General features: G+C 45.4%; 2 protein-coding genes across 2 annotated transcripts in view; both read left to right on the plus strand.

Annotated features, from left to right (window-relative positions):
* The window catches only part of MBTPS2 (membrane bound transcription factor peptidase, site 2), a 109659-nt gene extending 107848 nt beyond the window's left edge, over window positions 1–1811 (plus strand). The window contains exon 14 of the mRNA XM_010334866.3: window positions 687–1811. The gene's annotated coding sequence lies outside the window, so the exon portion shown is untranslated. The remainder of the gene's footprint in view (window positions 1–686) is intronic.
* A 583-nt stretch (window positions 1812–2394) lies between these two features.
* SMS (spermine synthase) overlaps window positions 2395–17724 on the plus strand; it is a 61403-nt gene continuing 46073 nt past the window's right edge. The window contains exon 1 of the mRNA XM_039475497.2: window positions 2395–2673. Within this exon, the coding sequence (XP_039331431.1) occupies window positions 2625–2673 (49 nt within the window). The 5' untranslated portion in view covers window positions 2395–2624. The remainder of the gene's footprint in view (window positions 2674–17724) is intronic.

Here is a 17724-nt window from a genome sequence, read left to right on the forward strand (position 1 = left end):
CCGAATCCAAATAGATACTCACAGCCCATTTAGAAGTATTTAAAACAGGCCTCGAGCCTTTGCTTCTGTCCATGTCCTACCTCTGACAGTCCTGCCAGGATTATGATACTGGTAAGTAGGACGTGCACTGCGAACATCCTTACGGTAACTCCTAATGCTACGCCAACAATGTGGGTTCCATATCGAGGCCAAGTTATCTCTGATGTTGTGCTAACATCATGAAGCATTTGTTGTGGTTTTTATTTGCTTTTTTGTTTTCTGAGACACAGTAAAGACACAGTCTCAAAAAACAAACAAACAAACAAACAAACAAAAAAAAAACAGAGTCTGTCTCCCAGGCTGGAGTGCAGTGGCACATCTTGGCTCACTGAAACCTCCATTTCCTATGTTCAAGTGATTCTCATGCCTCAGCCTCCTGAGTAGTTGGGATTACAGGCGTGCGCCCCCAAGCCTGGCTGATTTTTGTATTTTAGGTAGAGATGGGGTTTTGCCATGTTGACCAGGCCGGTTTTCAACTCCTGGCCTCAAGTTATCCGCCTGCCTTGGCTCCCAAAGTGTTGGGATTACAGGCACGAGCCACCATGCCCAGCCAATGTTAAACTGTTAAACTCCACTTTTGTTATGGCTGTCTGATAAGTTAATGGCAAAGCATCTCAGGTTTTTCCTCTCTACTTTGTACCTTGCAGGAAACAATGTGAGACACAAATGCTGGGGATGAGAATTCAAGCCTGAGCCGGAAGGCCAGCTGTGCTGCCAGACACAAGCTGCAGAGGATAACCAGCTACACAGTTTGCAGGCCCAGGGCAAAATAAAAACACGGGGCCTCTTGTTTGAGAATTAAGAATTTCAAGATGGCAATAGTAGAATTAAAGTAAGCGGCCAGGCGCGGTGGCTCAAGCCTGTAATCCATGCACTTTGGGAGGCCGAGGCGGGTGGATCACGAGGTCAAGAGATCGAGACCATCCTGGTCAACACAGTGAAACCCCGTCTCTACTAAAAATACAAAAAATTAGCTGGGCATGGTGGCGCGTGCCTGTAATCCCAGCTACTCAGGAGGCTGAGGCAGGAGAATTGCTTGAACCCAGGAGGCAGAGCCGAGATCGCGCCATTGCACTCCAGCCTGGGTAACAAGAGCGAAACTCTGTCTCAAAAAAAAAAAAAAAAAAAAAAGTAAGTGAGGGGCCCTTTTGATGTGAGGCCCAACTCAGCACTCATGCTGGTGCTGACCTGGGAAAGGTACACCTGAGGCCCACGGAGCTCTACTGTCTCTGCAACATGCAGGACAAAGACAACTCTTTGTCAGTGACCTAACTCCAGAGGAATGGCAAGAAGTGGAAGACATCAAGGAAGAAAAAGAGGAGCTACAGACTGACATAGATAATTGAAGAATGAGAGTTGTAATAGCTAACAAAATTGAGAACCTAGGATCCACAGAAGAAAGGAAGACATGCAGAGTAACAAACAGGTGGCATGGGTAGGCAAAAATTAATGCAAGTGCTAGAAAAAGATAGTTCTTAACAGAGAAAGGTCTGTTCAACACACCCTTGTTGAACACTTGTAGACACTGCCCAGTTTTTGTAGAAAGGTGAAGAACTCAACAAAACAGCCGTTGCCTGGAGGAAGAGATGAATTTAACATCCAGGTTCTTCGCTGCTTTTGTGGAGGCACATAAGTTCATTGATTTACATTTTGTCTAACCATTACAGCAATTCCTGTGGCCGTGAGAGGCACAAAAACCTGACAGGATGATGGAGGCATTTGCGCAGGGATATTGTCAGTGCAATAAAGAATAATTTTAGTTCGGACGCTCATGCTCTCTCCCCTTTGCCATAATTTTGTTGAACACCAGCCATAACTCCAGTGTCAAAAATAAGCCCACCGCAAAAAGGTCTATTGCCGTGAATAGAGGCGCCAGTGATGGAGGAGTCCTGGTAGAGAAGCAACTCCGGAGTCTGCAGTTCCCTAATTCAATATTAACAATGCTGTCCTCTTACTGTCTTCTCCCTCATTCCTATTTTGCGTGAAAATGTAAATAATGTAAATACCCAAGCGCTTTCTATTCAGTCCTCAAATGCAAAGCAGACCCTGGCTAATGGTAACGGTAATCCGAATGGGTTTAACTGCAACATTGCAAGAAAAAGCAGGCAGTACTCTCAGACTACGGGGGTGGATCTCATCATTTGATTTTCCCAACTCCGCCAGGAAATAAGAGGGGCCGTGGCTTGGGAGAGGTGTGTAGGGGGTGGGCTCCCCGGAAGTCTTGATTCGCGGTTTAAATCTAAGGTGACCTAACGGATGGCGGGAGCGGCCTCGCTATCCTTGGCGCAGAGCGCGGCCATTGGTGACGCACGCCGGGGAGTACGGCGCCCACGTTTCCACCATTAGCGAGTCCTCACACCCGGCGCTCGAAGTTCGGGGCTGGAGGCGTCCCGGCTCCCTCCCTCCCGGAGGCGGGCCCGGCCCCGCCCCCGCGCCCCGGGTCGCTGCTGGCGGCCCCTCCCACCTCCTAGTCCTGGCCTCCCCGGGCGCAGTGCACTACCCGCCGGCCGCAGCCAGACACGCCGCGCGGCCCCCCAGTCTCCCTCGGCCGCTCCCCCAGGCATGGCACAGGGCCTCGCCTCACTATGGCAGCAGCACGGCACAGCACGCTCGACTTCATGCTCGGCGCCAAAGGTGAGGGCTCCCGCCGCCACCTGCGAGGCTATCCCCACCGCTCCCGCCGCCTGGCGGGCTGGGGCCGGGGCCGGGGTCGGGCGGGGCGTGCGCCGCGGGCCGAACAATGCGGGCGGCCCGCCTGGCGCCGCAGTCTCCTGGGCTGCCGCGCAGCGCGCTGCGGGGCCGCGTGTACCGGCGGCCGGGCGGAGGCCGCGCTCCTGTCCCCGCGGCGCTCCGTCCCGGCCGCAGCTCGGGGCCTGGAGGGGCCGTCCCGGGTGCCCGCTGGCCGGGCCGCCCTTCCGGGCCCGGGCAGTCCAGCCGCGCTCCCACGCGGGCTCGCTGCCTTCGCGCTCCCGCTCGGGGAGTCCCCTGGCTGCCGGGTGGCGGCAGACCCCTCATGGGACGAGGGTTGCAGGGACTGCGGCAGAACGAGGCGTGACCCGCGCGGCGAGCCCGGGCTGGGGGCGTGCGCCGCGCCAGGCTGGCCGCGAGACCTTTTCCTGTTCTTGCAGGCGGGTAAATTTCCCTCTTGGGGGCGGGGGTTTCCCCTCTTAGGGAGCTAAGGCTGGGGAAAGGTCTGCGGACGAGAGGCGCTTGCAGAATTCTCCGCCGACTGCGTAGGAGACAGATCCCCCGGAAAGGAACGGGGGGACGGGAAAAGGAAACGATTATTATTATTGAGGGTGGGGAGGGATGAGATCTGGGAGCGGGAGTCGTTTACACCCCGAATTGGGGAGGTATTAAAAGAGAGCCGGTCCGACGAGGTGGCTAACGCCTGTTTGTAATCCCAGCACTTTGGGAGGCCGAGGCAGGCGGATCACGAGGTCAGGAGTTCCAGATCAGCCAACATGGTGAAACTCCCGTCTCTACTAAAAATACAAAAAATAACTGGGCGTGGTGGCACGAGCTTGAGTCCCAGCTACTTTGGAGGTTGAGGCAGGAGAATCGCTTGAACCTGGGAGGCAATGAGGATGCAATGAGGCCAGATAGCGCCATTGCGCTCCAGCCTGGGGGACAGAGCAGGACCCTGTCTCCAAAAAAAAGGCCGACCAGAATAGACAGGGCTGGTAAAGTTGAAACTGTGTGTGTGCAGGAAATGTGAAGGGAGGGATACTTAGCAGGCTTCTTTTCTCGGGGTGCCCCTGTGATGGGGCACGGGAGTCTCAGGAAGAATAGAAATGCCCTTTCTTTTTCTGGCGGCTTTTAAACCTGTGACTGCCGCAGACTTGAATCTGCACTTTCCATAGGTCCCACTTGGAATGGCTGGCTCATATTTTGCTTTTCCCACTGTTTTCCTCGAATTAGATGGAGCAGACTTTGCTCTTACCATTTTTAACATTTGACTCTCTTTTTCGTTCTCTCTCTCTTTCCTTGTTTACTCCCTTCCTTCTTTCTTTTCTTTTTCTTTCTTTTCCACAGAGTTTTGCTCTTGTTGCCCAGGCTGGAGTACAATGGCGCGATCTCACGCCAACCTCCCCGCCCTCCCACCCCGCGCCTCATTTCAAGCGATTCTTCTGCCTCAGCCTCCCGACTAGCTAGGATTACAAGCACCTGCCCTCATGCCTGACTAATTTTTATATTTTTAGTAGAGACGGGGTTTCACCATCTTGGTCAGGCTGGTCTTGAACTCCTGACCTCGTGATCCACCCGCTTCGGCCTCTGAAAGTGTTGGGATTTGGGATTACAGGCGTGAGCCACCGTCCCTGGCCAACTTTTTCTTTCTTTCTGAATTTCTGAGTACTTATTTTGCATTTTCTGTCCCAAATTTAAAGGATCTCTGAAGGCACAAGATTTCGTAAAGATTTTAGTAAAGATTGGAGCAATATCTGGGTTTGACTCTAGCTTTCTTCCTGATTGACTCAGTGTGTGACCTGGGGTTTATGTTAACCTATCTGAGCCTTCCCTGTCCATTAAAAAGAAATAAAAGAACCTGTACACCTCTTCTGGCTTTTACTCTTAAGCGGGTAGCTATGGAGCACACTGTAGGGTTGTTAAGCAGTGTCAGTGTATTTGGGTGGTCTGAAGTGACTTGGAGAAAACAAAGCATGTTAATTTTAGTTCCCACATTTCCTAGGTGAGGATGGAGGGCAGGGAGACTGCTAGAGATGAAATGATGTTTGAAGGGTGGAGCTGAAGAGCCAAGATTTCATTGAGTAATTACCCTGCCAGCTCTAGAGCTGAATGGTTAATGAGAGTTCTAGCATACTGAATTTAGAAGTGAGGAGAAATAGCATATTAGGGTCATCCAGCTAGTAAGGGTGAGCCTGGGAAGTGTCCCTGGTGTAAGTACCTTGTGAACACTCACTTGTATTTTTCATCCATGGGCTTTCTTAACTTTTTTTTTTTTTTTTTTTGAGACAGTCTCACTCTGTCGCTCAGGGTGGAGTATCTTGGCTCACTGCAACCTCCACCTCCGGAGTTCAAGCAGTTCTCATGCCTCAGCCTCCCAAGTAGCCGGGATTACAGGCTCAGCCCACCACGCCCAGCTAATTTTGTGTGTGTGTGTGTGTGTGTGTGTGTGTGTATATATATATATATCTTTTTAGTAGAAACGGGGTTTCACCATGTTGGACAGGCTGGTCTCAAACTACTGGCCTCAAGTGATCAGCCTGCCTCACCCTCCCAAAGGGCTGGGATTACAAGTGTGAGCCACCGTGCCTGGCCTGTCCATGTGTTTTCTTCTAAGTTTTTTTTTTTTTTTGTTGTTGTTGTTGTTGTTTTTCAAGGCAGGGTTTTACGATGTTAGCCAGGCTGGTCTCGAACTCCTGACCTCAGGTGATCTACCCATCTTGGCCTCCCAAAGTGCTAGGATTACAGGCGTGAGCCATTGCATCCGGCCTCTTCAAGGTTTTAAGGAACGTGATCTCAGCATGGAGCCCAAAGATTTTGGCACTTCCCTTTGTCCTTAAACCTCCTTGGCCAAATTTAGATTAGCCTGTTGAAGTGCTGGTTCACAATGGGATGTTTTTGTCATTTTGTTAAAGTGGGGAAAGACTTTATGAAGAAAAAGCAAGAGAATTTTAACACTTTGGGCTGACACTGTCCAGGAGAACCATGGATGCCCAGTGTGGGAGGGAGGAGGAGAAACTGGCGTTTTCTAAGTTAGAAAGGTGTAAAAGTGACATCTTAACAATTTAGTTGTGCAAAGAGGAAGTAAAAAGATTGACGATAAAGAGATAGGTGTATAGAGCACAATAGAACTTTCTTAAGAGGGAAAGGTGAAACAAACTGTTAATATTTTAAGTGCCAGTGTATTAAAGACGAGAAAGCTTTGATGGCAAGGTGAACATTCTAGAAAGAAATATTATGTGGCGGGGGTGATGTGTGTATGCATGCATCTGTCAGACCTTGAGTCATTACAAGTATTCTGGGTGTAAGAACTCCGATTCATTTTGTATTCTCTTCCATCACTTTAGTTGGGATGAAGCATATTGAAGCATATTACCCTTACTGTCAGTATCTACATTTGAAAAATAAAGAGATCATGACTAGATTGGGATCCAAGTTCTTTTAGTTTTTAGTAAGGGGCACTTGGTGAAAAATCCACTTGTGAGGTCTTCAAAAACATTTAATTGATAATGAGTCAAAAGGCATTACTCTTGGCATGTGAATATTGGATGTGACTCAAGAGTGAGTCAAATGCCTGTGGAGCCTGGGTTCATGTTCTTCTCTTCCCCGTTTGTCAGTAATCCTTCCTAATGTTCCAGTTCCATGATGTGATTTTAGTGGAATTAAACTTGAACCACTTAGTTATTATGTTGTTACTGCGTTGGGAGTGCAGCAGCCACCAGACCACCAAGAACAACTGTAGGTTGGGCTTGGTGGTGCTGGTTTAGTGCTCTGGCTGATGAGGTGTAACCCAGGAAATTTTTATTTTGGCTTTAAAAAAAAAAACAGCTCATCTGTGGTCATCTTGTAAGTGAAGTATTGGACTCTAAGGACTCTTGAGTCCAGAAAACATTTTGTGACTTATCCTGAGGCTAACAGGAATAAACTTGTCCCATGTTTGGATAGTTTAGGTGTCTCTGAGCTGGTGGAAGAAACGTGGTCTGTTCCTAGCCCTATGTGCTAGGCAGGATGCTTGGGTATCCAGAGGGTGAGTGAGAGGCCAGGCGCAATACCTCATGCCTGTAATCCCAGCACTCTGGGAGGCTGAGATGGCCAAAGTGCTTGAGTCCAAGAGTTCAAGACCAGCCTGGGCAACATGGGAAAAACCCGTCTCTACAAAAGAAAAAAAAAAAATTACCAGGTGTGGTGGGTTTTATACACCTGTAGTCCCAGCTAGTTGGGAGGCTGAGGTGAGAGGATCCCCTGAGCCCAGGAAGTCGAGACTACAGGGAGCCATGATTGCACCACTGCACTCCAGCCTGGACAATAGCGTGAAACCCTATTTCAAAAACAAAACAGAAAAAGGGCCAGGTGTGGTGGCTCATGCCTGTAATCCCAGCACTTTGGGAGGCTGAGGTGGGCGGATCACCTGAGGTCAGGAGTTTGAGGCCAGCCTGGCCAGCATGGTGAAACCCCATCTCTACTAAAAAAATCAGCCAGATGTGGTGGCACCTGCCTGTAGTCCCAGCTACTCTGGAGGGTAAGGCAAGAGAATCTCTTGAACCTGGGAGGCATAGGTTGCAGTGAGCCAAGATCGAGCCTGGGCAACAGAGAGACTCTTGTGTCCACAAAAAAACCCTAAAAAAACAAAAAACGAAAAAAACAGTGGTGAGCGACGTGCTATAGTCTCTCCTTGCCATGTTGGAGCGGAAGGTCTCTAGCAGGCCAGTCAGCCCTGAAAAGGTCTAGCAAACCTATCCCCTGGGCTGGGCATATCTTTTGGAGGCAGACCTCTAGGATGTGTATCCTGGAGACACTTCTGGTACATGGTAGATGTTTGGTACATGCTGATTAAATAGACCAAATTTATGTTACATTAAAGGTGGAATGCTGGTTCATGTCCATTATGGCAAAGTGAGGCACTCATTTTTACCCTGTAGAATTATGAGGATGGTCCTGAATTCAGAAACATGGCAGATGCTGTTAGATCTGTCATTTGGACCATTGCTATATGATTTGTGTAGGGAAACAAATGTGTCGCTCAAATTCACAAATTTTATAACAAATCTTGTTTAACAAATTGAAAACAGAAGACCACTTGGAAATTCTGGGCTTAGCAGAGAAGGTTTGGGGTAGGGGATTCTATTGTGCCTTTGACCCTCATCAGGGATGCCTGTGGAGTAAGAGTAAGACTTTTAAATGCATAAAATAACCCAATTAAAAATGCCATCTTCAAAATACAAAACCCCTAAATGTGTGGTGTGGTAACATGTGCTGCTTCTCCCGCCTCTCATCCCAGTCAGAGTTTTGCTTTTTCACCCAGAGCTGGAGTGCAATGGTGGGATCTCAGCTCACTGCAACCTTTGCCTCCCTAGCTCAGGCATTTCTCCTGCCTTAACCTCCTGAGTAGCTGGGATGACAGGCGCACGACACCATGCCCGGCTAATTTTTGTATTTTTAGCAGAGACGGGGTTTCACCATGTTGGCCAGGTTGGTCTCAAACTCCTATCCTCAGGTGATCTGTCTGCTTCAGCCTCGCAAAGTGCTGGGATTACAGGCGTGAGCCACCATGCCCAGCCCATGTGCTTTTTTATTAACACATCAAATAAGAAGATGTGGCAGCAAGGCTAATACCTTCGATAAACTCAAAGTAGAGCTAAGAAAAATTGATATTTAACAAATCGTTAGGCAAGGAGAAAAACCTGAATTTTTTGTGACAGTGACCAGGTATAGTTGACAATGTGTGGTTTTTGGCCTTGAAGCGTAAGTGAAGAAAGTGCGAAATTTCAATTGCAGAAAATAAGTCTGTGTATATTTTTCCATTCAAGTTCACAGGACCCCTCCTTGGACCCCAGGTTCAGACCTCCACGCTGTCCGTGAGGGCGAGGCCTGAGACTACAGGTTCTGTATATTGTCTCTCCCTTTTAGAGGGTGTAGGTTTCCACCCAAGGGCAATGCTGGAGGCACATTCCCTAGTTTCTCTTCAAAAACAAAAGCAGCTCTTTGAAATCTTTGAAAACAGAAAAGTAGTACTTAGCAGTTGCCACAGGGGCTACTGTTACCCCTAGTGCTTTGTGCATTATTTTAAATAAATCCTCACAATAACCCTACTAGGTCTTGTTATCCCCATGTTAAAGATAAATAAATAGACCCAATTGAGGTTTTTCACTTTTTGAGTGACAGAATTCAAAGCCATGTCTATTTGATTGGAAGGCTGGTTCTGCTTCCACAATTCTGAAGCCTCTTAGTTTAAGGCAGTGATTCTCCTTGTGAGTGCTTCCCTCAGTGGGTGACATCTCAATTTCTGGAGACATTTTTGGTTGTCACAACTGGGGAGATGCTACTAGCATCTAGTACATCCTGAAGTGCACAGGACAACTCCCCCACAGCATTGACAGCCCAAAATGTCCACAGTGCCCAGGGAAACCCTGGTTTAAATTCAGACTAGACCATTTCAGTAATTTGGATGACAGATCATCAGCAAATGTCCTTGGTCCTTTTTGGAAGTGTCAGTTATGCACACACATTGTTAGGCAGGGAAGGTGGATGGGCTCTATCTTTCTCTAAGTTTGGCAGCAGGGTCTGTTAGGAGTTTGGTCATTGCTTCCTACTCAACTGAGCGTGTGGTTTGAGGTGACCTTCCCTCCATGATTTCCTGAACCATTGCCCTTTTTAACTAGCTCCCACGCTCCCCTGTATTTGAGCTGCCTTCTGGTGGAAGTATGTCTTCTTTGTGTGTTTTAAATAGCTATAACTGCCTAAATAATACAACCTAAACAGTGTAGTTCAGATTGCTTCTAGCCTTCTCAAAAGTAGAGAAAGCTTCCTTCCTCCCCCTCCTTCAGCGTTATTATCCTGTCCCACTACACTTTAACCCCCCATTGTGATAACACCGCAGGCGCAGACACTGTTGCTTTAACAATGAAGCCTTTGGGGCTGATGACTGGGAGGGGAATGCTTGCTTGGGCCCCACTCTACAGGGCCTGAATCACAGTTGGTGGAGGGGGGTGAGTTCCTGGATTTTGCATTTTTAATCATCTCCCTCACAGTAATTCTGTTGCTGATTAAAGTATGAGAACTCTTCTAGTAGGTTCCTTATTTAAAACAACAACAAAAACTTGTCAGAAACCTTTGGCACACCTACGTCAGCCCAACCAGTCAGCCTAGTCTGTCATTAAATCCTGGGCTTCTGCCTGCCAATATTCTCAAATTTGTTGCTCACCACCTGTTCCTTACTTTAGTTTCCTGGCTACAGTCTCCCCATTTGTCTGCATTTGGGGTTAGGCTCGATCATTAGGAACTCAACTGAATCCCTGTCCCCTTTTCCATTTGAAAACCCTTCCGTGGGTCCCTGTTACCCCATGGATAAAGTCTAAACTCTGTATCAACACACCATCAATTTCTACCTGGTTTTTCCTCTTCCTCCAGCATATTCCATGTGCTTCCCAGTAGTCGGGAAGCACCTGGACTCAGCATTCGACGGCTTTGGAGAAGATTTTGTTGGGCCGGGCGCGGTGGCTCAAGCCTGTAATCCCAGCACTTTGGGAGGCCGAGGCGGGTGGATCACGAGGTCGAGAGATCGAGACCATCCCGGTCAACATAGTGAAACCCCGTCTCTACTAAAAATACAAAAAATTAGCTGGGCATGGTGGCACGTGCCTGTAATCCCAGCTACCCAGGAGGCTGAGGCAGGAGAATTGCCTGAACCCAGGAGGCGGAGGTTGCGGTGAGCCGAGATCGCGCCATTGCACTCCAGCCTGGGTAACAAGAGCGAAACTCCGTCTCATAAAAAAAAAAAAAAAAAAAAAAAAAAAAAAAGATTTTGTTGTATGCTTTATGTAGGTATTCTCATGTGTTGTGTTTGAAAATATTTTATGGACTGCTTCCGGGAGATCCCTTGTTGGCCTTGCCTTCCTTTGGCATGCTCTTTTGCCTTGTGATTTTTTTTTTTTTAAATGCTCTTTTCCCGACTCTGCAAAAGATTCTTGATTGCACTAATTATGCTCCATATGACTCCACGCTGAATAACCTCATGTTGCCTGGAATTAGTATTGTGGGTTTGCCATTAAAAAATTCAGTAAACCATAATGATTCTTTTTAGATTGTAGTTTACAAGTCATACCGATTTCCTTAAACCTATAGAGGTGGCATATGGTAAGATTTTAGTTTCTGCTTTGTATCTATAATCCTCATCTAGTTCTCATTGGGTAGTTCACTATTGTTTAAAATGCTTTGCAAGGGATGACAGCTGTTTAAGAAATTGACTCCATAATCAAAGCACTAGGAGTGACCCCCATCCTGGCTAACAAGGGAGGGGTACTTTTTCAAGTAATCTGAAGCCCTGCATGAGACTTTCTAATTTAATAACCAGTAGTCAGTCAATTTGTATTTTTTTTTTTTTTTAGAAAGTCACTTTTGTGTTTGCAGTGGAGTTAATGAATCTTCTCAACACTTTAGTATATAATTTACTCCGTTGTATTTGAATTGGCAGTTTCTGTCCTTAGCTACCATCTCAGGAGATAAGGGTTAAAATGCTATGTTCTCCAATAGCTTTAAAAAGTTAGAGCTTTTGATTTTGGACATGGTACCTGGAAGATTTAGAATCATGGGCTTTATAATTTTTTTTTTTTTTTTTTTTAGACAGTCTCAGTACTGTCACCTGGGCTGGAGTGCAGTGGTGCAATCTTGGCTCACTGCAACCTCTGCTGCCCAGGTTCAAGAGAGTCTCCTGCCTCAGCCTGGGTTCAAGTGATTCTCCTGACAGCCTCTGGAGTAGCTGGGATTATGGGCGCACACCACCGGACCCACCTAAGTTTTTGTATTTTCACTATGTTGGCCAGGCTGTCCTTGAACTCCTGACTTCGTGATCTATCCGCCTCTGCCTCCCAAAGTGTTAAGATTACAGGCCTGAGCCACCCTGTCCATCCCAGGCTTTACAATTTTAATTTCAATCACCATGGTTATGCTAATCTTTCACAGATAAGCATTAGTTATAAATTACTGGTATCTGTTTAAAAACATCAATAAAGTTATTACTGAGTTTAGTTTTTGGAGTCTCTGCATTTCTGGGTGTTTGAATTCACTATTTCACTGCAGTTGTAACCTAAGCCTGCTGGTGTGTGCTGTGGCTCGGACCACCATTTCGTGGTAGTTAATTATAGACTCAGTTCTTTTGAAAATCAGGAAAACTCCTCAATTGAATCTGCAAACCAAGTATGTAAAGCATGCACAAATGCTGTTTACAACCCTTACAGCTAGGCACTTTTCCAGACCCCAGGAAAAACAGCCCTGCAGCCCTGAGGTGTGGTGGGCCTGGATTTCATTAAATTGACACTGTCATCTGTGTTCTGGAAGGAGCTACCAAGCTAGCTAGTGTTGATACTGATGATAAATGTGTTTACGTGCTAAGCCGCAAACTCAAAAGGAGCTGGTAAGAGCCAATAGCATATTCTAGATTCCTGAACTGACTTGACTCTGGGTAGTTTTACACACACCTTAATTTTCCCCTCTCCATGAAGGTAATAATGATACCAAAATCCCACACACTGTGTCATTGGGTGGAATGTCTAATAAAGTGTTTGGAAGAGTGTCAAATGATACATAAAATACCTAACACTAATTGCAATACTTAGGACCCAGTACTTTGAAATTGTGCCAGTGGATAGAGATGCTCAGTTATAAAGAGGTGTGAATTTAACTTACTTGAAGGGTAATGAAAGCTCTCCTGGCAAAAGAAGAGGCAGAAAATAATGGGTTGGCCTGTGTTTTGAAGGCTGGTCTACTTTATTTGAAGGGCCTCCTCCCTAAGTTATTAAAGCAGATTTTTAAAAGGACACTTTGATGTAACATATCAATTACTTGTGTTGCATGACTCCATTTTTTTTTTCCTTGAATGAAATTTTCTCCAGTGAGAATCCTGAGCAATTCCTAGGATATTGCTATATTTAATACTGAATTCTCCCTTCTAGAAGGACTGTAGATGACAGTGTTCAAACAAGACAGATGTGCGTGTGGGCATTCCAGATTCCTTTGCTATCCTTAGCGTGTAGAGGTGAATATAGAATGTTTCTCAGTCCTTTTCCTTAGAATGCAGCTTGGGCATCCCTGATCAAAATGCTCCAAAATCTGAAACTTTGAGCACCGACATAACACTTGAAAAAATGCCAATTTGGTATTTTCAGATTAGGGACTTTCAGTCAGTGAGTACCAGGCAGACATTCCAAAAAAAAAAAAAAAAATCCAAAACACGTTTGTTCCCAAGCATTTTGAATAAAAGATACTCAACCTGTATTTTCAGGGCCAGTGCCTTGGATCATGCTTTGGAAAACAGTAGTGACATAGTTTTTTGTTTTTGTTTTTCAAAGATGGGTTCTTGCTGTGTGCTGCCCAGGCTGATTTTGAGCTCCTGGACTCAAGGGATCCTCCAGCCTCAGACTCCTGAGTCACTGGTGTGACATTGACTCTTTTAGCTGTATAATGCTATAGCTAAGTGGCCCAGTTGTTTGTGGGGTTTTGAGGAAGATGGTCATGGATTTGCCTGTCCAAGTGTTTGTTCCTACGTGGGGGTTTGTCTAATTTGGAGCTGGTGACTTGGTGTTGAGAGAGAGGAAAGAGCTTACTATTACTCACTTTGGTATGAGATGCAAGAATATGACAGGACTTTAAAAAAATTTATTTAACTTCTGGGATACATGGGCGAAACGTGCAGGTTCGTTACATAGGTGTACGTGTGCCATGGTGGTTTGCTGCACCTATGAACTGGCCATCTAGGTTTTAAGCCCTGCATAAATTTGTCCTAATGTTATCGCTCCGCTTGCCCTCCACCCTCTGCAAGGTCCCGGTGTGTGATATTCTCCCTGTGTCCATGTGTTCTTATTGTTCAGCTCCCACTTATGAGTGAGAACATGTGGTGGTTGGTTTTCTGTTCTTGTGTTAGTTTGCTGAGAATGATGGCTTCCAGCTTCATCCATGTCCCTGCAAAGGACATGAATGCATCCGTTTTTATGGCTGCATAGTATTCCATGGTGTATATATGCCACATTTTCTTTATCCAGTCTTGTCACTGATGAGCATTTGGGTTGGTTCCCAGTCTTTGGTATTGTAAATAGTGCTGCAGTAAATATATATGTGTGTGTGTGTCTTTATAGTAGAATGATTTATAATCCTTTGGGTATATACCCAGTAATGGGATTGCTGGGTCAAATGGCATTTCTGGTCTAGATCCTTGAGGAATTGCCACAATGTCTTCCACAATGGTTGGACTAATTTACACTTCCGCCAACAGTGTAAAAGCATTCCTGTTTCTCCACATCCTCTCCCAGCTTCTGTTGTTTCCTGACTTTTTAATAATCACCATTCTAACTGGCATGAGATGGTATCTCATTGTGGTTTTGATTTGCATTTCTCTAATGACCAGTGATGATGAGCTTTTTTTCCATATTTTTTTGGCCACATAAATGTCTTCTTTTGAGAAGTATCTGTTCATATCCTTCACCTACTTTTTGATGTTTTTTTTTTTTTCCTTGTAAATTTGTTTAAGTTCTTTTTTTTTTTTGAGCCAGGCTGGAGTGCAGTGGCACAATCTCGGCTCACTGCAACTTCCGCCTCCCAGGTTCAAGCAACTCTCCTGCCTCAGCCTCCAAGTAGCTGGGACTACAGGTATACGCCACCATGCCCAGCTAATTTTTGTATTTTTAGTAGAAACGGGGTTTCACCATGTTGGCCAGGATGGTCTCAATCTCTTGACCTCATGATCCACCCGCCTCGGCCTCCCAAAGTGCTGGGATTACAGGCTTGAGCCACTGTGCCCGGCCTGTTTAAGTTCTTTATAGATTCTGGATATTAGGCTTTTGTCAGATGGGTAGATTGCAAAAATTTTCTCTCATTCTGCAGGTTGCCTGTTCACTCTGATTATAGTTTATTTCACTGTGCAGAAGCTCTTTAGTTTAATTAGATCCCATTTGTCGACTTTGCCTTTTGTTGCAGTTGCTTTTGGTGTTTTTGACATGAGGTCTTTGCCCATGCCTAAGTCCTGAATGGTATTGCCTAGGTTTTCTTCTAGGGTTTTTGTTGTTTTCGGTTTTACGTTTAAATCTTTAATTCATCTTGAGTTAATTTTTGTATAAGGTGTAAGAAAGGGGTCCAGTTTCTGTTTTCTGCATATGGGTAGCCAGTTTTCCCAGCACTATTTATTAAATAAGAAATCCTCTCCCCATTGCTTGTTTTTGTCAGGTTTAGGACTTTTTTTTTCTTTAAAGCATTTTGTGACTGTTAAATTTTTAATGGAGTTCCTGTAATTTATTTCTTTGAACAAAGGGTCTGGCTTTGCTTCTGAAGGCTGCAGGAACTGTTCACGTCGTGGTCTGTGGATTTGTCTTTTTACATCATTTGCTCATTTTACACTATGGGGTTAGGGAAATAAAAAGGGGGGGATACAACCCTGATACTATCGCAAGTAGATAACCACTTTGATGTATGCTACAGATGGCTTGCTTATTCTTGTTGCATATGTAACAATGTTGTGAGTAAAAGCACTGGATTTTGGAGCCCAACTGCTGCGGTTTGAATCCTGGCTCCACCACTTATTAGTGTGTGTGACCTTGGGCAAGTTGTTAATGTGTGTGCCTTATGGAGCTGGCTCTACTTTGGTTACCCTTGAATAGCAGCTGTGAGAACAGACATCCTTGTCTTATTTGGACCTCAGGGGGAAAGCAGTATTTTACCATTTTGAGTACTATGCTAGCTAAAGGGTTTTTGTAGTTATCCTTTATCAAGTTGAGAAAGCTCTCCTCTATTCCTATTTTTGTGTGTTTATCTTGAATGAGTGTTGGATTTTGTCTGGTTCTTTTTTGCATCAATTAATATAAAATGTGTTATTTTTCTTTAGCCTATTAATATGGTGGATCACACTGATTACGATTTTTTTGAATGCTGAACTAACCTAATATACCTGGAATAAATCTCACTTGGTCATGGCATATAATTTTTCTCTATTGCTGAATCCTATTTGCTGATGATTTTGTTCAGGATTTTTGTATCTATACTCATAAGGGATATGGGTCCATAGATTTTTTTTTTTTTTTTTTTTTTTTTTGAGACGGCGTTTCGCTCTTGTTAACCCAGGCTGGAGTGCAATGGCACGATCTCGGCTCACCGCAACCTCCGCCTCCTGGGTTCAGGCAATTCTCCTGCCTCAGCCTCCTGAGTAGCTGGGATTACAGGCACACGCCACCATGCCCAGCTAATTTTTTGTATTTTTAGTAGAGACGGGGTTTCACCATGTTGACCAGGCTGGTCTCGATCTCTTGACCTCGTGATCCACCTGCCTCGGCCTCCCAAAGTGCTGGGATTACAGGCTTGAGCCACCGCGCCCGGCCGATTTTTTTTTTTTTTTTTTTTTGGACTCTCTTGGTCTGGTTTTGGTATTAGGATAATACTGGCTTGATAAAATAGGGAAGCCTTCCCTTCTGGAAGAGGTAGTGTAGAATTGGTGTTAATTCTTCTTTAAGTGTTTAATAGAACTCTCCATGCCGGGCACGGTGGCTCATGCCTGTGATCCAAACACTTTGGAGGCCAAGGCGGATGGATTACCTGAGGTCGGGAGTTCAAGACCAGTCTGACCAACATGGTGAAACCCCATCTTTTAAAAAAAATAAAAATAAAAAATAAAAACTCCAATGAAACCATCTCGGTCTCAAGATCTCTTTCTGGTTTTTTTTTTTTTTTTGAGACGGAGTTTCACTCTTGTTACCCAGGCTGGAGTGCAATGGCGCGATCTTGGCTCACCGCAACCTCCGCCTCCTGGGTTCAGGCAATTCTCCTGTCTCAGCCTCCCGAGTAGCTGGGATTACAGGCACATGCCACCATGCCCAGCTAATTTTTTGTATTTTTAGTAGAGATGGGGTTTCACCATTTTGACCAGGATGGTCTCGATCTCCTGACCTTGTGATCCACCCACCTTGGCCTCCCAAAGTGCTGGGATTACAGGCTTGAGCCACCGTGCCCGGCCTTTTTTTTTTTTTTTTTTTTTGAGAGAAGGTCTTACTGTGTCACCCAGGCTGTAGTGCAGTGGTGCTATCTCAGCTCACTGTATTCTTGACCTCCAGGGCTCAAGCAATTTTCCTGCCTCAGCCTCCCAAACCTACCCTCCAGGTAGCTGGGACTACAGGTGTGCACCATCTTGCCTGGCTAATTTTTGTAGAGGCAGGGTTTCCTCTTGTTGCCCATGCTGGTCTCAAACTCCTGACTTCAAGCAGTCCTCGAGCCTTGGCCTCCCAAAGTGCTGGGATTACAGGCATGAGTCACCACGTTGGCCTCTTTCTGGAGTTATTATGTTACAAATTTAGTTTCCTTAGTAGTTATAGTACTTTTCAGGTTATTTGATATTGGGTAAGTTGTGATAGTTTGTGTTTTTAGAGAAATAGCCTCATTTCATTTTTAAGTTGCCACATTTGCAGTATGTATTTGCAGTATTCCCTTATCCTATTGGTGCTTGCAGGGTATCGGTAGTGCTGTCTCCTGTATTCCTAATACTGGCAAACTTTGTCTTTTTTCTGTCTTGCTAGAGTTCACCTTAATAATCTTTTCAAAGGAATAGTTTTTTGCTTCATTTTTTTCTCCTCTAGTTTTTGTTATCAATTTTATTGAGTTTTTTGCTGTTACTCTTTCATTCTGCTTGCTTCGGGCTTTTCTCTTTTTCTAGGTTCTTGAATTACTAGCATGGATTAGGGATTTGAGATTGTAAAAGTGGAACTGTACTCTTAAGTATTCTCATTGTCTATTACACCGTTTCTTGTTAATCCTAGTTGATAATGTTACTCCACGTGTTCCTTAAAAAGCAAGAGTCTTAGTCATGTTGGTTGTTAGCTGTTCTTTTTCAACACTTAATAGATTGCTAACTTGACTGTAGGAAATATTCCTCAGATAATTCTAAGTTTCAAATGCCAAGAATGAGGCCAGACGTGGTGGCTCATGCCTATAATCCCAGCACTTTGGGAGGCCAAGGTGGGTGGATCATGAGGT

This window comes from Saimiri boliviensis, chromosome X, assembly GCF_048565385.1.
Source record: "Saimiri boliviensis isolate mSaiBol1 chromosome X, mSaiBol1.pri, whole genome shotgun sequence".
Classification (NCBI taxonomy): Eukaryota; Metazoa; Chordata; class Mammalia; order Primates; family Cebidae; genus Saimiri; species Saimiri boliviensis.